General features: G+C 36.4%; 2 protein-coding genes across 3 annotated transcripts; both read left to right on the plus strand.

Annotated features, from left to right (window-relative positions):
* Positions 1–7876: 7876 nt before the first annotated feature.
* LOC122663736 (cytochrome P450 85A1-like) lies at positions 7877–12319 on the plus strand. 2 transcript variants are annotated; one of them, XM_043859375.1, is made up of 9 exons: positions 7877–8230; positions 8836–9157; positions 9549–9698; positions 9773–10027; positions 10133–10240; positions 10329–10407; positions 10989–11095; positions 11413–11537; positions 12132–12319. In XM_043859375.1, the coding sequence occupies exons 1-9, from the start codon at positions 8040–8042 to the stop codon at positions 12217–12219; spliced, it is 1425 nt and encodes a 474-aa protein (XP_043715310.1). In that variant the 5' UTR covers positions 7877–8039; the 3' UTR covers positions 12220–12319. The 2 variants fall into 2 exon arrangements, with proteins under 2 accessions (XP_043715310.1, XP_043715309.1); XM_043859374.1 differs by having other exon boundaries at positions 7878–8230; positions 10989–11098.
* A 5099-nt stretch (positions 12320–17418) lies between these two features.
* Positions 17419–20690, plus strand: LOC122665321 (probable UDP-arabinopyranose mutase 1). Its single transcript, XM_043861439.1, has 4 exons — positions 17419–17752; positions 19329–19579; positions 19682–19850; positions 20325–20690. Exons 1-4 carry the CDS (start codon positions 17441–17443, stop codon positions 20655–20657), a joined length of 1065 nt encoding a protein of 354 aa, XP_043717374.1. The 5' UTR covers positions 17419–17440; the 3' UTR covers positions 20658–20690.
* The last annotated feature ends 834 nt before the right edge of the window (positions 20691–21524 follow it).

Here is a 21524-nt window from a genome sequence, read left to right on the forward strand (position 1 = left end):
CTGTCCATTAACAAGCTAAATAAATGGAATAATTCACTCCCCCCTTTGTCTATTCCTGCAACCCCGGTAGCAGTAAAATTTGAAGCTCCTTGTTCACGACCATATCGATCCATAAATGAAAACAAACATAAAATTAAAGCATATATCAGTTAAGGGGAAGTAGTTTTCTGTCCGGGAATGTGGCTTGTGCCAACACTCTCATGTGTCTATCTCTCTCCTCCTCAAAACAAGGGGGACATAGGTGTCTTTTCATATTGGAAGGAGAGGGATAGACTCATGGGAGTGTTGGTGTAGGCCACACTCCCCATAGAGGTCTTTTTTCCCCATTAGTTATAGTAAAGTATTATAATAGGGAAGGTGTAACACTATCAGGTGATTTGCATTTTAACATTGGTATGGTCTTTTTCCACCCTTTTTTGGACTTGTGGTCCAGATTAGATTGTAGAGTGCAGGGATTGGGAAACGAAAGAGACGAGATAGATTGGGTGAGGGATGAGACGAGATAGACAGAGAGTTATAGGGGGCAATGTGTTATTGGTGAAGCCCGATCTCAGTCCAGAAAGTGTTGTGGTGATTTTTGGCGGGCTAGTTTGCCCTCAAATCACTTCAAAATGGTTGTAGAGTTCATCGAGATCTTCGATTTGATATGTATTTTGACATATGTTAGTGTAAATCCAAACCAGACTGGGTGGGTCTCTAGGGGTATGGGTTAGGCAAATATTGTTATATCTCTTTCAAACCACGTAAATCTTGTCTTGTGTGCTTGTTCTCCTCTTTCTCTTTATTTTTCTTCTGCAAAATCGCTATTTTGGGCATTGTTTTTCTAACGCAATAGAGGGTAATTGCAGAGGCTGAGGCAGAGGCTGAGGCTGAGGCTAAGCTGAGCTGGGGCGGGCATAGATGAGGTTAGTGTTGTAATCAAATTAATCCCATCAAGTGAAATGTATGACAATTATTTGTGTGACCAATTAAGGCTCTCTCAATCAACAAACTAGGATTCCAAAAAAACCAATCTCCTACGTAGCTAAGCCAACCTCAACTGCGCTAAGCATGGAGTTGTCCTCAGATCAGATCATTAATTAATTTTCATTGTTAGTACTTCTCCTACCAAACAATGAAATTAACTAAAATAAGATCCACATCAACTAATTAAAATTGATCTAATATTTTTTTGGATTAATTCTCATGTTGAGCTAGCTAGGCTGGAAAATTATCCCCTGAGTTGGAATGTGGATTATTCCTGCTGGTCCATAACAACCACTAAAAAGCATCTTTCAGAGTTTCATTTTCAATCTTTATTTTTGATATTTTGATTTTTTTTTTTTTTTAACTTTGGTGGTGTGAAAGTATTTACATTTACTGATTTACAGGTGGGGGTTGAAACTTGAAACTTGAAACTTGAAACTTGAAACTTGAAATCGAATGGATAGAAGTGAGTTGGGAGTTGTGACAATTGAAGAAGAAAACAAGGAAATAAAAACAAAAGAGAAATATCGTGGAAAGGCATAGAAAAAGGCGACAAATTGAGAGAGAGAGAGAGAGAGAGAGAGGAGAAAAAGCAGCATATGGATGGAGACAAAATCTCTCCTCTGTTTCATGAAATAAAAAACAAGTGCACGTGGGTGCGAAGTACTCGCTTACCACACGTGCGCTCACTCACTCAAGGTATAGCTCTTCGTAAGCTGTGCGTCTCTCTCTCCCTCTCTCATTGGTCGTTGGGATAAAAAGTCAAAGTGGACCATAGCGTACCTTCTTTATTATTCTATTTCAGTATATATATATACATATATTTTTTTTCTCTCTTATTTTCCTTTTTTGGGTTTCTTTGCTGCCAAACAATGGACAGCAAATAAATATATGTGGTTTTTCTCTCTCTTTTTCTCTATTTATCGTGATATCAATAACATTTCGTTGGTAGTTAAAAAGAAGAAAGTCCTAACCCCAAACAAAAATAAAAATAAATGAAAATACCACCATCTAATTGGGAGCATTGACTAAAAAGATCCAAAGAGAGAGATTTTTTCTACTCAAAAAAAAAAAGAGAGAGAGAGAGAGAGATTTTTGTTTTTTAATTTTTCTTTTATGGAAATATAAGACATAAAGTGGATCACGCACGGATTTAGTGATAGGTGTCAGATCGGCCGATTCGCATTGTTATCGATAAAAATTAATACATGATATCGGACAATTCGACCACCCACTCTTTCATTGGCGGAAAACATCACTATGTATGGTTTAAGTTCATGCTATCGGGCACAGTATTGGCCTCTAACAATATCGATTCAATATCGATCCGGATCAATTTGTATCGGCTGGGTCAAAGGCACCTACACTCTGATACGAAAGGAGGTGGTCATGTATTTGGGTGCGTGTGTTGAAAAGAAACCTTGTGTGTGTGTGGAACCTTGCCTAGGAGCGAGGCGTCTGCCGCTTGCCAGCTAAGGAATAAAATAGTACGTTCACTCACCCTTTAGGTTCATAAATATCCTCATAGATTTTTGTATGTTTCATAAATACCTTTTAAGATCCCATTTCCTTAGCTGCCAGCACCCTTTTATAAAGGAAGGTGGTCGTGTGTGTGTGTGGAAAAAGGAACCTTGTTTGACAGTGTGGCACTTGACATCTGCACCTTGATACAAAGGGAGGCGAAATGACCGCCCCGTGAATGTGAAAAATTCAACCCTTGTTAATGCTTCTGCGTGCGTTGTGATATGGCAAACATGTTGTATATCTTATCATTAAGGCTAAGGGGCTGGAATGCCTTTTAAACCCCTGGACTAGCTAGTCAGATTACACCCTTCCTTTAGAATCGATGTAACCCCAAATCCAATTATAGGGCCAATAATCCATATTTCAGGCCGGTCATCCTGATTCTAAGTATCGGTATATAGTTTTTTATTTTTTATTTTTATTAGGGATATAAATGGACCGAATTCGAATTGAATATAACACTATTCGTATTTGCATTTGATTAGCTTTCCAACATATTTGAATGGTTTCTACCAAAAAAAAAAACATATTTGAATGGTTTCTAGAAATTGGTTTTACGATTAAGGATTACTCTAAACGGATATGAACATGAACTGAATATGGATTTTGACTATCCATTGACCTCCCTACTGGAGACTCTAAAGAGTAGAGTAGTGAGAAGACGGAAATTCAAAAAGACGAGAAGGAGAAGAGCTGAATATCTACTATCCAATTATGGTTTGCTGTAGAAGTGTCATATATAAAATTACATAGTTGCCCCCATAAATATTTTTTTCATTTAATTATTTGTCATATACCATGAATTTGATAAAGATATTTTAGCGCTATAAAATATTATTTAAAAACCTATTATTTAATTATATTTTTATTATCAAACCTAAACAAATTGAATAATATATGGTCTGAAATGAAAATATATGTGATTAGCTTTCGAATAGATTCAAATAATTATTAAAAAATTGGTTTTTTTTGTTATCAAAAAATTGATTTAAACACAGATTTTCCTAGACAAATCCAGATACAAATACAAATCAAATAAGAATTTTAAATTATTGATTTACATCCCTCTCTTTTATGTATAAACAAGGGGAGAGATCGAGAACATTGCTTATTCGCATCGCCCCTGCGCTAGCACGGGAGCACGAGGGTAAATGGAGTGTGCGCATGCTCATCCAACATAGGCATGGTTTTAATGCATGGTATTGGATCGGGTATTGGTCACCTTCAAAATCAATACGATACAGATACAATATCGTCACAGATTGTCTATGTCAAACAAGTTTACCTCTGGTTTTCCTTAAAAAACGGATTTTTGAAGTACTTCACCCCTTGTCCGTACCATGTCATTGATATATTGTCGATCAGATATTGATATCAATCACCTTCAAAACCATGTAGTATCGGCCGTATTGGGCGATCCGATACTAATACCTCAAACCATGAACATGGGGCGGGGTGGTCATTTTGCCACGTACCCGTGTTCGGGCATAGGGACATGCAACAGATTCTCTTTCCCATGATCAATATAGAAAAAAGATTGCTACATTGTTCAAGTACAAATTCCTTTATAACCTCCTCATATAATAAACAGTGAGATTCACATTGACAATTGGCTCTTCTATTGAAACCATGTAGATTCAATATTTTTCAATCTGTCATTGTTTGTAGTGTGCATGGAATAATTATCACTTCTCATTCACTATCCACTCCAATTTTCTCCAATTCCTCACATAGGAGCGGAATAGACCCAACCTACCCCATATTGGGCAGTGTGTTCGGACAGGGGATAGGATGGCTATTTTCATCCCTATGTGAGAAATTGGAACGGACAGCAAATTGAAGGGATAAAGATTCGGTGTGCATGTTCCTTCAATCCTTCTTACACTGCCCACTCTGGAAAACCCTCTCCCCAAATAAATAATTAAGAAGTAATAATGGAAGGAAAGGAGACGTACCAACGTGGCAAGAAAAAAAAGGCACAAAAGAACAAAAGAGAGGCCCTCGTGCAAATGGGTCTGATGATCTACAATACTTCATTTCTTAATAGAACAGAGCAAATCAAGGCATTTGTTGGCAGACATTCCAATAATAATAAATAAACTCTCTCTCTCTCTCTCTCTCCATAAACCATAGATTTTTGATACACGTATCTCTCTATTTGAGAGCCAGATAATAAATAGATGCCTTTTCTTTTCAGGCCACCGTATGTATCTTTTCTGTACTTCCTTTGACTTTTATTATCCATCAACTACCCCAACCATACACATACACACACGTATCTCTATCTCATTATTACTGATAACCCCACTTTTTTTTCTTGGAAAAAGTCTTGTTAATTTCTCTTTCTTTTTTCTTAATTCTTCCTAGTTAAATTCTTGATTTGCTTTGCATGTGTCTAATCAGCATTTAATCAATATCCCTGTCTACAAGATTAATTTCTTCTTCTCTCTTTCTACCAATTAAAAAACAAAAAGATTAATTTCTTGACTTTTTATGTGACTTTTTTGACAAACTTGTCCTCAGGTTGGTATCTATATTCTAGGGTAGTTGATATATTGGACTATATATGATATAATTAGGGTAAAAGATCGCTATCTGATCACATTTGCACCAGTGTAGGCTAATAAGAACACGTGCAAGAGCATTTGAATGAATGTGATTTTTTAGTTTATTAGGGTTGAACGGTAATTTCACATGGTCTTATGTGTAGGCATAGAAACCACGCGATGGATTAACGTTTCTTATGGGAATCTCCATATATGGCAATATAAAAGATCCACGTGTAGAGCCAACTGTCTAACTGTTAATGCAACTAATTTTCGAAAACCCATCTAAAATCAATCAAAAGAAGACTAATAAAAAGAGTTAAAAGCTCGGTTTAGGAAATGAATTTAGGTGTGGCTAATCTTTACTGGTGCTGAAATCTCAAGAGCAAGGTAGGAAATATTTCAGACTTATTTGTTAGTGCGAGAGGGTTTCCTACAAGGGCCGTGTAAGAAGTAATATACACATTACAATCAGGGGGTGGAAAATGGTATCGTCCAAATGAGACAACACGAAATACATATGATCAGAATAGAAAAGAGAAATGTCATTATGAGTCTCCACGATTTATTATAGAAAAATAATATAAAAGAATCTATACCAGAGCAGCGTAACAGTTAGTTATTATTTTGTTGCTTGCCTTTATAATAATGTTTCTTTTCTTAATTTTTTGTTGCCTTTTGTACTTCTCCCTGTTCTTCCTCTTATTAATACGGTATTAATTTGTACATCTATTATTTGTCAAAAGCTGATGGAAAAGATAATGGAAATCATATTACTTTGATGTCTAGCAGTCAACATTCCAAAGGTGAGGACTTCATTTTTTTAGTGTCCAATCACTATCCAAGAGATCTTGTTGGATCTAAGACCTTTCTTCAAGTCACCATCCAATCCACTTTTTATGCCACTCCAAGACAACTCCATCAGTTTCAAGACCCTTAAAAACCAAAATCAAAACAGTGAATCCTCTCTTGTGGGCTGCTGGATTATATGAGGTCCAAAAGGGTTTTAATTATATATCAGATGTGAGATAGCCCTTACCTATTGATAGAAAGAACTTATCTCTCAATATGGTAGGGTAGCTAGGGTTATCAGATTAATGTGATACTTTTGTCAAATCTAATTCATGCAATAACTATTCCTTGAAGATTTGAGTCATTCTTATGAATCATCATATCTGCTGGCTAATTAGTGTTGAGGATTGATGCCTTGTATTCTAAGGAAATGAATCAATCATTTATGGTCATTTTTTGTGGACATGGAGGTTGTGGGCCATTAAAAATATGTAGGGCTAACATGAAAGTTATTTAAGGTTGTGGAAAAAAAAATTCCTTGTAAGAAGGAGAGTGAGGCAAAGAGTTCACTTTGTAACCCTATTTCTCCATTGCTAGTGAGATACTCTCATTAGATTGTGAATGTAAGAATCTTGTTAAAACACGTATATCTTTGCATTGTGATTACTTGTTGTTTCTTTTCTTTTTTGTTTCATGGTTAAGTTTTCAGTTTCAACAAATGAGAGGACTTGAATTTTTAGAATTTGTTTATTTGCTTATTCTTGTCATGTATATGATTGGTGTACATGATTGGTATCTAATCTATTTATAATGTTATTGTTTGATTGAAGATGTATGGTTCACCATTCACCACTCCCCTTCCCCCCTTACTTTTTGTTGTAAGAGAAGAGAGATAAGGCTGGGAGTGTGAGCAAATAACTTCACTAATTGTGTGGTTTCAATAATGTTGATTGCTATGGTCAACAATCTAATGCTTACTACAAAAATCACTTGTTTTTTTTTCCAATCATTGAAACATGAAAGTCCTGGTTTCAATCAACAAACAGTCAAAGACACTTAACTAACACTAAAATGTTAAAAAGTAATTAAAAATATAAAGAATCTACCATAAACACATGATGGTAAGTGTTTGAAATATCCAAAATTGAAATACCACTACAAAGTTTAGATCCATTAGCATCAGTTAATCAGGAAAGAAGGATCTCTCTCTCTCTCTCTCATTACATTCCCAAATTCAGAAGTAAACTGGTAGTTTTCTAGGAAACTCAGAGCTATTATATGTATATTTGTTTGATTGATATCATTCCTCAGTTCAAGTTTTTTTAGTCCACAGTTTCACATTGAACCAAGGAGTCAAGAGTCAAGTTTCAAACTTGCAGTTAAAAAAAAGTCTCTCTCTCTCTCTCACTCAAATTCACATGCCATACAAAGACTTGTCTGGTTGTGGTGTCTAATGGAATTAGCAGATCTTGTTGACAGGCATGTGAGGGACTGGGGGGGCTCAGAATACTTTTTCTTCTTGCTTCAATGGTGTGGTGCCCATGTGCCATTTTTCACTCCAGCCTTTGATGCATTAGTGGGCAGTTTATTTATAGTTTTTTTTTTCCTTCCCTCCTTTGTACATATTCTCATACTCAAAATCAGCCTTTACACTGTAAAACAGCTAACTAGATTTTCATTTTACTATTAGTAACCCACCATCTATCCATTCATTCATGGTTCAACAGACCAAAAACCAGACCTCTCTCTCTCTCTCTCTCTCTCTCAAGAATTAATTTGTTCCACAAATCATTTTCTTGTGATAGGTAATTAATTAATTTCTAAAATCTCACAAAAAAAGGGGAAAAAACCCACTAATAAAATCTTAATGAATCTTTCTCTTTTAGTGAGTATTCATTGTGAAATCTGTAATGGCAAAAGTTTCACTCTTGACTGTATAGAGGGGGCAGCTTAAATTTAAACCTGTTAAAGGAAGCATTTACGACAAAATCTTGGGCTTTTAAAACTCTAAAAAGAGTAGAGTAGTCTATAAGCATAGAGTCCTTAGGTGGGTGCATGGGGTCTCTTTGGGATTATTTGGATTCTGCTCTCCTTCAAATGGCAGTCCATAGGTCTGTCTATATATGCTTCTGACCCTACTACAACGTAGTAACCCTTCCATCCCATTTACAGCTCTCTCTGAGGTGGGTTCAAAGCTTCTTGGGAGCATCAATGGCGGTTTTTGTGGTGGTTTTCTGTGTGGTTTTGGGGTTCTGTATCTGCTGCACAGCCTTGTTGAGATGGAATGAGGTGAGGTACAGGAAGAAAGGCTTGCCTCCAGGAACAATGGGGTGGCCTTTGTTTGGAGAGACTACAGATTTCTTAAGGGAAGGACCTAACTTCATGAAAAAACAGAGAGCAAGGTGAGCTCTTGAAAGCTCTGTGGGTTTGTAGTTTTTCCTCTTGTTTCTGTTATACAAACTATATATTGATTCATGAAGTTTTGCTTCTCTTTCTCTCTTCCTTTCTTGGTACTTGGTGTAAGACAAGAATATTTCTCATTTCTGTTTTAAGATGATTCTCATAACTACAAAGTGGTTTGTCTTGTTTATGATGTTATAGCTCTGTTTTCCAAGTTGATAGTCTTGTAAAAGGAAGTTCCCCTCTCTGTTATAAGTTGTTTTTTTTCCTTTGGCTCTTCTCTGCCTAGAGCCAGCTTTAGAGGAAGCAGAGCACTTTTACCTCCAAGTCTCAAACCTTTCATGGGAAATAGCCATCACTCTTCTTCTTGGAAAGTGATTTTTTTTTCTTGACTCAAGTTGGTTATTTATGCATGCAAAGCATAAATTCCACTTTTCACATGAAATCAATCTTTTCTTGGGTCTTCTAGCAGTTGTTAGTTTCAAACTACCATTAAAAAAAAAAAACCCACTAACCATTCTTATCAGTTCCCTTTCTGTTCAGAAATGTAGTTTTTATTAATGCAGGGAACTTACTTTTCTTTTCTTTCATTTCCTTTCTTATATAGGTATGGAAGCTTTTTCAAATCCCACATATTGGGCTGTCCTACAATAGTTTCCATGGATCCAGAGCTCAACAAATATATATTGTTGAATGAAGGAAAAGGTCTAGTTCCTGGATACCCACAATCCATGTTGGATATCTTAGGGAAATGCAACATAGCAGCTGTGCATGGCTCTGCTCACAAGAAAATCAGAGGAGCTTTACTTAACATCATCAGACCCACCATGATCAGAGACCATCTTCTGCTAACAATTGATGAGTTTATGAGATCCCACCTCAGCAACTGGGATGGAAAAATTATTGATATCCAAGAAAAAACTAAAGAGGTACACTTTAGTTGCAAATTTACTACTCTTCTTCAGTTCCAGTTTTAGTTATTGTCCATAAACTCTCTGAATTACTTTTTAACTCTTTACTTTTGGAGTTAATAAAAGTTTTAACTCTGAAAAAGAGAATCCCATTGGTGATGAATGACAGTCCTGTTCTACATCTTCTAGAACTTAAATATTGTTGGATCTCTATTACAAAAAGAATAATAATTTTTAATAAAAATATGATTTTTTTCTGGTTGTGTTTGCATTTGGATTAACTGGCAAGACCTGTAGAATAATAACCAAAAAATAAATAAAATTTTATACCTATTCAAAATCCAAAAGAAATGAAATACCTTCTGGGCTAATTAATTTACAACTGCTACTACTCTGTTGTTTGGTTCAGATGGCATTGCTCTCATCACTTAAGCAGATTGCTGGTGTTGATGCTGATTTGGTTAGAGAAGCCTTTAAGCCAGAGTTCCAGAAGCTAGTACTAGGAACCATTTCACTGCCTATCAATCTTCCTGGGACAAATTACCACAGTGGGTCTCAGGTAACTTATTGCTTCAAGTCCTCTCCCTGTCCTGTTTCTTTTGATCTTTTCCACTGACTATTCTTTTGTCTCAGGCCAGAAAAAATATCATCAAACTGTGGGCAGAAATCTTACAGAGAAGACGCGATTCTCCTAATAATACCTGTAAAGACATGCTTGGTTTCCTAATGAAAACTGAAGACCATCACTCCAGGTACAAACTCAATGATGAAGAGATAGTTGATCAAATAATTGCAATCCTGTATTCTGGTTTTGAAACTGTCTCCACTACTTCAATGATGGCTGTCAAGTATCTCCATGATAATCCAAGAGCACTTCAAGAACTCAGGGTGATTCCATTTTCTCTTACACTCGAGAGTTGTGACAGTTTTCCTTCTGTATTCCCTTGGCTTCCTCAATTGATTTGATATGACTTTTAAAAAAAATAAATTCAGGAAGAACATTTGGCCATTAGAAAAGAAAAGGGGTCAGAGGATCCGGAAAAGGGGTCAGAGGATTCGATCACCTGGAGTGACTATAAATCAATGAGTTTCACTCGTGCGGTAATCAATGCTACTCTACTACATCCTTTCTTAATAAAGTTAAAAATGGAATCAAGAAATTAAAACTTATCTTCTGTTCTTGATGCAGGTGATACTTGAAACAGCAAGATTAGCTACTGTTGTTAATGGTGTGTTAAGAAAAACAACTCAAGAAATGGAACTGAATGGTTTGTAAATTGAACTTAAAACTACTTCTATTTTAATTTATGAAATAATATCATATCATGGTATTGACATTTGGTGAGATTGAGATCATGACATTTATATTTAGGTTTGTCTATTTAGTTAAATATTCCTCATGTTCTTGGTCTGTGATTATGTAGCTGGTTATTTAGTTCTTGTTTCCTTTTTTAAACATGTCTTCAATAGAAACCCATATGCAGTTGGGTGTCTACATATAGAAATATATTAATGGTTCACAAAGAAGATCACTATCCACTTTGGTCCCCAGGTCCCAGAATCAAGCACATGGTACACATAAAATTTCTCAAGACCACTCAATAAGTGCCTGATCCCTTGGTCAAGAAAAGCTTACATTTTAAAATTTTAGTGGACTTTTAAACCATTAGTTTATGGAATTTCATCTTGACCACACAACTCAACTCAACTGATCCTTCTCCCAACCTAAGGGTGTCAGCTACATGAATCCTGTTTTACCATTCAACCCTGGTTAAAATATTTCTTCTGAACCTTTGTTACAAGTGGATAGTAAATAGTTATGCTTGACTTTAATTTTTTGCCTTTCCAGGATATATTATTCCAATAGGATGGAGAATATATGTGTACACAAGGGAGATCAATTACGATCCCATCTTATATCCAGAGCCTTTCACCTTCAATCCCTGGAGATGGATGATGGTCAGTTACAATAAATTTAATTAAATTTCTAAGATTACTTTTAAGTGCTGAGAAATTATTGAAGAGCATTGCTATTACCAGGAATCTTCTTGCACAAGGGAAAAGCAACAAGTATTTGAATCTCTCCTGTTTTCCTTAGAAATTTAAGGATTGACAGTGTAGACTGATGACAGTGCTGTACTGCAAATGGATTTAAAATGCCAATTAATGGTCTTGGTCCCCCACATTGCAGGGCTATGGAAGACCCGAAGACTAGTACTTAAGTTCTAAAATACAGCTAAGTATGATAATAGTAACCTTGAGTTCCTATGCAGGATAAGAAATTGGAGACTCACAACTACTTCTTGTTATTTGGAGGTGGAGGTAGGCTATGTCCAGGGAAAGAATTGGGTATTGTAGAAATATCCACATTTCTTCACCACTTTGTCACTAGATACAGGTTTGCTACAATATCTCTTTTAATTTCTCAGTTATCCATGACAATTATAACAAACTTTAATAAGCCTCATTCGGGCTGTGTTTTCGTATGCATTCTAGAAATAGATTCGTGATCTAGAAAGCATTCTCAAGCGACAAAATAGAGAAGAATCGTATTTTAGAATGCATTATACACCTAGAATCTATTCTGAGAATACATACCAAACACAGCTTCGGTATCCGCGTCTTTATGCTTTAACTATTTATTAAAATCAGTGTTAAATACCCAGTAAGACAGAATGATTCTTTTTGTGTTTCACATTCAATTGTTCAGTCTCTGTTTGCATTGTACACAAGGGTACTGCCATTGTGTATGTACTATATAGTGCAAACAGAGAATAATTTAATGGGGAAAAGAGATTTGAACAATTTAAAGAAGGCACTGTAAAAAGGATAACAATATTTGATGATAATTTTGATGAAACATTGAAAAAAAAAAAAGACCAAGTCTCACCTACATGCTTAGAATTTGCTTCATTAATATGGTAAGAGTTTAAGTCTTGCTTCTACTGTACTCCTAATGCATTATTCTCACTTTCAATGTTATTTTTTGCAGATGGGAAGAAGTTGGGGGAGATAAACTAATTAAGTTTCCTAGAGTTGCAGCACCTAATGGGCTACATATAAGGGTTTCAAATTACTGACTCTCAATGTACAAAAAAAAAAAGTATAGCATATTGAAGGAATTTGATGCACAATAACGGTTTAAAATATCAATTAAATAATTTAGTATCTTTTTTTTTTTCTTTTTCAGCAAACCTATTGATGGGGTGATGCAGCTCTAAATGAAAATATTACTATTTTTTATCATAATAAGTTTTAATGCATGGCCGTGCAGCCCGTGCATGTACACACTCTACATTAATTGTAGTCCGATTGATAGCATAAATGTCAATCTAAAATGACATAAAAGCCCATGCTCTCCCGTGTACGAATGCCTTCCCCATTAATAAGGTCTGAGAGGATCACTTAACTCTAGGTTCCCTAGGATTCATTCACCCAAGTGTCGGGTTCACTCACTACAAAAGGATCCATTCTCCCTCCGATGGATTGAAAGGGAGAGAAAAGTGGAGTCATAAGCAATAAATGTTCGTGATATCATACTGCCATCATCAGTAGGGGTGCAATTGAGCTAAGCTGGGCCAGTTTTTTTAAAGACCAGTCCAACCCTTGGTCACCTTAGCTCAGCCCAGGCGCATCCCAACTCGAGGTTGGGCTGGGTTAAGATTGATGCTACAGCCCATGCCCAGTCCGGACTTACCCTGGATGGCTGCACCTCGAAACCGCAACCCTAGTCCATCCCACGAGTCGAAAAGCCCAACCCAGGCCCTATCAGGCTCAGGATGGGCTTAGGTGGGCTCGGGCATGGGCTAGCCAAGACAAACTTGCATCCAATTTGTGTTCTCTTAATAGTGCAGCAACTACTTTCTTCTTTATATCAGACTATTGTAAATAATCTTATCGTCTAGTAGTTCCTTTTGAAAATGTCTTTTGGGGCCAAGAGCAACCTTATAAAAAAAAAAAAAATGTAGACTGCAGGTTGAATGCAATGTGAACAAAGATGATTTTCTTTTGGAGAGTGGCCCATGGGCTTGGACTGCAAATTGGAGTTTCAAACCTCAATAATTGGGGTACTTGTTGAATCTGGGTTTCTATCTTAATTGTATGTCCATCATGCATGGGCTTTCTCCCCTTAATTTTGCCATAGTCGGTGGATGTTGAGTTAAGGGCAAGAGATTGTTGTTTGGTCATGTAACGCCTGCACCAGCACATGGACCAATAAGAGCGTATACAAGAACATTTTTACTGAATGAGATTTTTTAGTTCATTGAGGCTTAAGTGGTATTTTTGCATGGTCCTGTGTCTGGGCATAAGAACCACAAAATCAACTAGCGTTCTTTTTCCCTGGAATTAATGTTGAATTAACTTTAAACTGTGCAAATTTTTTTGATTATTTGTGATTATAATAGGACTCCTCTAGAGGTGTGTTTAGAACTTGACATCTTCATTTAATTGTCTCTTGTTTTATTCACAAAAACATTTAATGTAGTTTTTCAATGAGGATAAATCTATCATTTCACATAACAAATACATTAAATAACTTGATTGTGAAAATCTTAGCCCCAAAGATAAAAAAATTGAATGATGCGGGAAATACTTGGTTGTGAAAATCTTAGCCCAAAGAGCATTGTCATTCGAAATTAGACGACGTCTTAATTTGAGAATCAGAGCCTTATTATGAACCTCAACATTATGAACGTCAATTTTATCAAAAAAACAAAAGCCTTACGAATGCCAAATCCCCCAATAAAGGGGGGGAGCATATGGCGTGGCCTCCTCCCCCAGAGAGAACATTTTCCCTCATGTAATTAATGTATTAATGTAGTTTTTTCAATGAGGATAAATCTGTCATTTCACATAACAAATACATTAAATAACTTGGTTGTGAGAATCTTAGCCCAAAGATAAAAAATTGAATGATGCGGGAAATACTTGGTTGTGAAAATCTTAGCCCAAAGAGCATTGTCATTCGAAATTAGACGACGTCTTAATTTGAGCATCAGAGCCTTATTATGAACCTCAACATTACGAATGCCAATTTTATCAAAAAAACAAAAGCCTTACGAATGCCAAATCCCCCAATAAAGGGGGAGAGCATATGGCGTGGCCTCCTCCCCCAGAGAGAACATTTTCCCTCATATAATTAATGTATTAATGTAAGGCCAAGGCTGTCTGTACAAATAATTAACTTCTTTTAAGTGTCTATTCCTGTTATTTCCTAACCACCACCACCACCTCACTCCGACATGATTAATCAATAATTGGGTCCAATTACCTTGGAACGTACCGAAAAATAATAATCATTAAATATCAGCTTAATCTGTTTGTTGAGTTGAGTTGAGATGATCTATACCAACTACCAAGGTTATTAAAAATCAGAATTGGGAGGGGGAGGGGGAGGGGGGTCGAATACTCTTACCCCTATTTGTCCAAACTCCAAACCACTGGCTTGCAACTTCCATCATTGTGGGTAGGACTTACGAGTGTCAATCGGTTGGTTCGGGTTGAGTCGGTTTCAGTATGCTAATGATGAATCCGAAACAACACAACAAGGAAAGTTTGGTTTCAGTTCGATTTGGTTTTGGGTTTGCATATATTTGTTATCAGCTTCAATTTCGGTCTAGTTTGGGTTTAGTTAACATACACATTTACATAAAAATAAGGAAAAAAATATGATTTTTTAATGGAATTTGGTTTTTAGTGGTTTCTTATCAGGGTAGATCGGTTTGGTTTTGGTTTCGTTCAGGATTTAGAGCTGGTTTTGGTTTGGTGTTAGGCTCTTTCGGTTTTTGGTGTGATTCATTCGGTTTCGGGGTCATAATACTTCAATCTGAAACCTACCTAATAAGACCTCGGTTCAGTCTCAATTTTGACAACCCTAACTGTAGGGGTTTTGAATACCCTTACCCTATATATCCAAACCACTTGTTAGGGGGTGGCGAAATGACCACCTCATCCCATGTTGGATGCTTGGACATGTATTGACTTATGGACCACGGGATTAAGCAACGTTCTTTCTCCCTCAAAATATATACACATGTTCAGAGTTCTTTTCTTTTCTTCCCCTTGGCAGAAGACCACTCTCCCATACTCCCACCTAAAAATCGACTGTGTTCGCAATTAGCACCCTAAAAAATAAAAGAAAAGAAAAAGGAAACAAAATTTCTAGACATGTACAAGAAAATATGGATGGCTCACAAATACATGAGGGTACATATTTGATTGAATTTGAATATCAAACTTAACACATGACTAACCCAAATCAGTTTCCTACCTATCTAAGGTCAGAATTACCAAATCATCTTCCATGTGACTGAAATAGTATGTCATTTCCCACGCCACTTGAGCCCGCCTAGAAATCTTTTACCATAAGAAATCAAATATGGGTGGAAGAAAACTTTGTTCTTGACTTCCCTCTACCCACGGTAAATGGGATCTCATTCACCAAAGGGCAGCAGAGGGAGGAAATGGGTATCGAAAGGGTATTTCGAAACATACTAAAACCCTAAGAGGGGTTTGTGAACCCTATGATGGTGGGTGAACAATCCTCTATGGGTGAAGGAAAACTTTGTCCTTGAAATGAAATCATAACCCTTTTTTAGAGACAGATATACGAGTTATTTCCCAGATAAGGTACACACGAAGCTTAATTAATAGATTACCAATGGAGTTGTTTGCCCTTTGATTTTTTGATTTTTCAAGGTTAGTAAGGGTTTAAAAACCTAGAATTGGTATCCGGATCAATTCTAACCAATTCCGATCAAATCAGACTTTGGTTGGGGTGGTCCGGTTCAGCCCTAGAATCAGCATATTCTAAGCATCTAGGGTTTTCTGTTCTTGATCAGCCCGAGTCAGATCTGGGAGAAGCATAATTGGCTCGATCCGATTCTTAGAACCTTGATGCTTGGAGCCCATCTTTGCACTTTAAATAAAACAGAGACTAGGGGAAATAATTTTAAACCATTGTTGTGACATCATTTTAACAATGTTAACGTAGAAATTAAAAATAGTTAATGCACTCTAATGATAAAAATTAAGAAACAACTAGAGCTCTTTCTCAGAATCCGTCCATGTCCTTGTATGTGTTCTTAGATATTTTTTTTTATGATTTTATTGGGTTAAAATTTGTAAATTTTGTTATGAGTTTAATTATTGGTTAAAATATGTAAGAATTATTCCAAAGAATCAATTTGGTTTCTTGAGTTTAAAAGCATTGAGCCCTATTAACCATCAACATTTGTTAATTTTAAATAAGTTTAAAAAATAAATGAAGATTCAAAATAGGTTTCAAATAAATTTTTAAATACAGAATAAGTTTCATAACGTCTTGCCTATTTATTTACTTATCAATTCATTTCTTTTTTTTTCAACCAAAAATAAATAAATAAAATTCAATTCTTTTTGGAGACATTTATATCTCTTCACGAAGCTTCTTAAAGTCATCGTTTTTTCAGTTTTATGAGATCCTTTATGTCTCTCTTATATAAATAGAGAGAGCTTTAATCTTTGAAGAATCAATCAAATCCATTCTTGTATTTGTTGCAATTTTAATCTTTTTTGTGTTTTATTTTTACAAGTCATACTTGTAAGCGTTTTTGTTTTAGTTTAAACACAACCTTGTAGTACTCGAGGAGCCTAGTAATCAAGTGCATGATTACTAAGGGAGTTAATGGGCTCTTTTATTTTAGAGGCCGAGTCACAATACTCTCGATTGCACCATAGGAGACATCTCTAGAAATATATATATATTTTTTTCATAAAACTTCAAACACAACTCAGCCCAATAGTTTTCTAACAATTTCTATTACGGATCGATAAAAATTCCATGCAAAGTGATAAATTGAAGGTGTTCATACCGTAAAAGCAACTGTTAAGTTTGATCTTTCAATAGTCTGGCATATATTTTCCTACAAAGTTCCTTACCCTGAAGGTCACAATCCTTTTCATTGCCTTTCGTTTGATTTTTTTTAGAGCAACGCAATAACTGAGATAACTCAATTTTACCTCCAAACAACAATTATAAATAGAAAAAATCCAATCAGGCCTGGTTCAGGAAAATAATTATTTTGTTTTTTACAGAAAAAATCTCCAGAAACACAGGCAAATTTTGAATGGGTCTAGAGGTGCTGTGCTGCCTCTCGTTTGGTCGGTTCAGTCATTGATGCCGACCACACCGGGCTCATACGTGACACGTCACTGTTCAGATTTATAAAACCAAAACAACACCCCCATCACCCTGGGTGGGTTGCGTCTCTTCTCTTCTGCTATAGTTTCGATTGGATCTTTCTTCAACTCATTGCTCTAATGGCGGAAGCAATTCCTCTGTTGAAGGATGAACTCGATATCGTCATACCCACCATTCGAAATCTCGATTTTCTGGAGATGTGGAGACCATTCTTCCAGCCTTACCATCTGATTATCGTTCAGGATGGTGATCCTTCTAGGACCATCTTGGTCCCTGAAGGGTTCGATTATGAACTCTACAACCGTAACGACATTAACAAGATTCTGGGTCCTAAAGCTTCCTGCATTTCCTTCAAGGATTCTGCTTGTCGTTGCTTCGGCTACATGGTGTCTAAGAAGAAGTACATCTTCACCATCGACGACGATTGCTTCGTAAGTTTTTCTTTTTTTTCTTTTGAAATTTGAGATTTCTTCTTCTTTACTGATGCATGTTCTGGGTTTTAGGAGGGTGGGAGGTTGGATCTTGATGGGTTTTTGGATTCCGACAGAAAACTGAATTTTGATCTTGGTCGACAGATTTGTGGGGGAGAAATTAGAGGTTTCCTAGGAATCGGTTCATAAAGTTTCAGTTTTGAAGACTGGATTTTGATGCCATTCCCTCACTGTTTTGTCGGTGAGGTTTTGGGATTTAGGGTTATACGGCATTATATATTATGAATCTGTTATAATCTTCTGTACTTTTCACCTTCTTTTTAAATAATTTGGGCTATGGTTTTCTACTTTTGAGCCGTAATGTGAAATCGTAGCTAGAAATCTAATAATCGGTTTTCAGTAAAATGGTTTTATAATATATTTTTCTTTAAATTATTGTCAATGGACATTACTTTTCTTTCGTTGTCTTAAAACTAAGCAATCTATTAGGAAGAAATGTGTGATCTTTGGAATTGTTTTTTAATTAATGTCATTTTTGCAATTTTTAAATCCAGAAGTTAGTTTCTACATCAACCTTTAAAATTTAATTGATAGTTTAGGCTTCTAGTTTTGTGAGGTCAGTTGGTTTTATTGATGTATCCTTTGAGAGTGATCTGGGGTGGCATTGGATCTGTTGTTTATCTTCTTTCTTTTTCTTGAAAGTTAGGGATGTGAAAGTCTTGTGCATTTGATGTCTCCGTCATCAAATTGATTTGAGTGTTAGGAAGTAGCAATACAACCGAAAAATTATTGCAAAAGAAAAGAGAGGACATTAATGATTTACATGATTCACCCAAGATGGACTACGTCGGCTATTCTGATGAAGAAATTAGAAACTCTCACACCCGCCTCCTTGTGAGATCACTTTTATATATAGCGTTTTAGCGCATTACAATATAAAGAAACTCTAATTCTCAAAAGTACAAAACTGCCCCCAGAAAAATGTCTCCAAAAAACGGTTGGAGTTGGGGAAAAGTGAACAGTACTTCCTGGATTAGACTGAGATCAGGCTTCACCAATAACATTGCGAGTGTGGGTCACGCGTTGTTTTGGTGATCAGTGTTGCTTTTAGAAATACTGAAGGATGGGTTACATCCAGAGCATCCGTTGATGTGATTTTTCCTTAATGATGGTTACTGGGCCTCATTCCACTGACAATCTATCCTCTCCAAAAAAAAAAAAAAAAAAAAAGAAAGAAAAATAATTCTCACAGTTTGGACATATTTTACTGGATGATCTAATTGGTGGGTCACATCTACAATGGAGAAGGGTGAACATTGATCAAGATCTGGTCTTCCTAGACATTTTTAGTAGTCAGACTTAACAAGCAGTAGATGTGTCATATTCACTGAGTTTCAGTTGAAATCAAGGACCGGAAGATCATTCTTACTTAATCTTTGGGGTCACTGCTTCTAGAAATGCTTGATGTATAGATATATTTTTTGGGTCATATGCAGATTAAAAGTGATGTGCTTATTTTTCTGCTCTATTTTGCTCTCCTTCTGCTGTGACTTGTCTGATTCTTTGTTCCCTACAGGTTGCTAAAGATCCATCTGGCAAAGAAATCAATGCACTTGAACAGCACATTAAGAACATCCTCACCCCATCCAGCCCCTTCTTCTTCAACACATTGTATGATCCATTCCGAGAAGGTGCTGACTATGTCCGTGGATACCCATTTAGTCTCCGTGGGGGTGTTCCAACAGCTGTTTCTCATGGCCTCTGGCTCAACATCCCAGACTATGATGCTCCCACCCAGCTTGTCAAGCCTCTTGAAAGAAACACCAGGTATTTTATATTGGTCCTCCACTCCTAGGAGATCCCCTCAAATCCACTTGTTTGTGAGGTTTCTTTAATCCACTTTCTTTTTCTTTTTTTTATCTCTGTCAGGTATGTAGATGCAGTTCTGACCATCCCAAAGGGTACCCTGTTTCCTATGTGTGGTATGAATCTGGCATTCGACCGTGACTTGATTGGCCCTGCAATGTACTTTGGACTCATGGGTGATGGTCAGCCCATTGGACGCTACGATGATATGTGGGCTGGCTGGTGCACCAAGGTATCTTTAAGAAAAATATATAAACTTTTACTCTTTTATTCTTGATGTTGATTTCCCTCACATTTTTTTGCATCATTTTCAATTTAGTTTTTCCTGTCCAGATTGTCTGATTCTCCAGCTACTTGGTTTCATATTTCTTATTATTTTGAGTATGGAACCAGTCGGCTTTACAAATTTTCTTCCTAACAAATTTTTTTTTTCTTCCCTTTATGATTAATTGGTGGTATCTACCTTGTTATTATTTGTTTCTATTGTCCTTTGCTTTTTATCAAATGCTTGGATCTAAGTGCTTCAAATCTTTAACCTTTTCCAGTCATAGTCTTGTGCCAACTGTTGGTTACATATTGTATGTATGGCGATGTATTTCTCTCTGTGTTTGTATATCCTGTTTCTCTTTTGAAGAGGAAAAGAACCATGAGGTGATCCAAAAATGTAGAATTGTTCAAATGTAAAAACCTATTTATAATTTTGTAGGTGATTTGTGACCATTTGGGATTGGGAATCAAGACTGGTCTGCCTTACATCTGGCACAGCAAAGCAAGCAACCCATTTGTGAACCTCAAGAAAGAGTACAAGGGCATCTTCTGGCAAGAAGAGATTATCCCATTCTTCCAGGCTGCAACCCTTCCAAAAGAGTGCACAACTGTTCAACAGTGCTACATTGAACTCTCCAAGCAGGTGAAAGAGAAGCTTGTGAAGGTAGATCCTTACTTCGACAAGCTAGCTGATGCCATGGTCACATGGATTGAAGCATGGGATGAACTCAACCCACCTAAAAATGCCAAACTACCCAATGGCACCGCTTAATAGGACTTTAGATTAACAGTTACCTCCGGCAATTATTTGATAGCTTCAATTTAGCTTCAACTTATTATTCATGGAACTGTTTTGTATTTTGACTATATTCAATCTTTTCACCTCTGAGGGTGGAGTGATTTTTTTGCAGAATGATGCATGCATTCTTTTATTTTTAAATCTTCTACCTATGAAACAAAAATTTGATTCCGTATTGGAGTTAGTTTGTTCATTCCTTCTTTTTTATTTTTTTTGTCAAAAATAATTGAGATGATGGAACAAGGCAATGATTTGGTGGACCTTGTGCTGTTTGATCTGTTTCTAACCGTGCGAGGACCCCAGGACCTGAATTTTGTTATGATGTCTTTGGTCAAGGATGTCTGGTTGAGTGATCTGACTGGAGATGCCTGGGATTAGTTTGGCAGTTTTGTTATCATCTTTTGGTTTTTTGACTGAAGAGTGAGTCCATTTAGTCTCGGACAAAGCCCTAGGACCCGTTTGGTATGTGTTGGAAACGAGGTGGGGGAGTTTCAGTGCAGTAAAGTTGTACGATTTTCCCAGTAGAATGGAGAAATGATGCTGTTTGGATTTATGGGGTTGAAATAGTTCCTGTTGGTACTTGTCTTCCACTCCACCCTCTTTGATGCCTTTTCTCTATGGGTTTCAATCATAAGATACCCATCTCTCCCCTGCTTTCAAACAGTCAGATTTGGAGGAGTTTTGAACAGTTTGACTCTATCTATGATTTTTTGCCATCTTCATCTGCCACTTTGAATTTCTGTTTCTTCTTTTTTCTAATTCAAGTTAATCTTGAAAGAAATTGTTTTGGTCAGTTTTTCATAGTTCAAATCAGATTTGAAGTGAGTAAGGTTATGTTTT

This window comes from Telopea speciosissima, chromosome 6, assembly GCF_018873765.1.
Source record: "Telopea speciosissima isolate NSW1024214 ecotype Mountain lineage chromosome 6, Tspe_v1, whole genome shotgun sequence".
Lineage (NCBI taxonomy): Eukaryota > Viridiplantae > Streptophyta > Magnoliopsida > Proteales > Proteaceae > Telopea > Telopea speciosissima.

Bases quoted from the DNA above. Each gene is read 5' to 3' on its own strand.
- LOC122663736 (XM_043859374.1), top strand. From the start codon at position 8,040: ATGGCGGTTTTTGTGGTGGTTTTCTGTGTGGTTTTGGGGTTCTGTATC. The intron at 10,028-10,132 runs GTGATTCCATTT...AAATAAATTCAG, and splicing joins GAGCACTTCAAGAACTCAGG to GAAGAACATTTGGCCATTAG. The intron at 10,408-10,988 runs GTTTGTAAATTG...TTGCCTTTCCAG, and splicing joins TCAAGAAATGGAACTGAATG to GATATATTATTCCAATAGGA.
- LOC122665321 (XM_043861439.1), top strand. From the start codon at position 17,441: ATGGCGGAAGCAATTCCTCTGTTGAAGGATGAACTCGATATCGTCATA. The intron at 19,580-19,681 runs GTATTTTATATT...TATCTCTGTCAG, and splicing joins CCTCTTGAAAGAAACACCAG to GTATGTAGATGCAGTTCTGA. The intron at 19,851-20,324 runs GTATCTTTAAGA...ATAATTTTGTAG, and splicing joins GGGCTGGCTGGTGCACCAAG to GTGATTTGTGACCATTTGGG.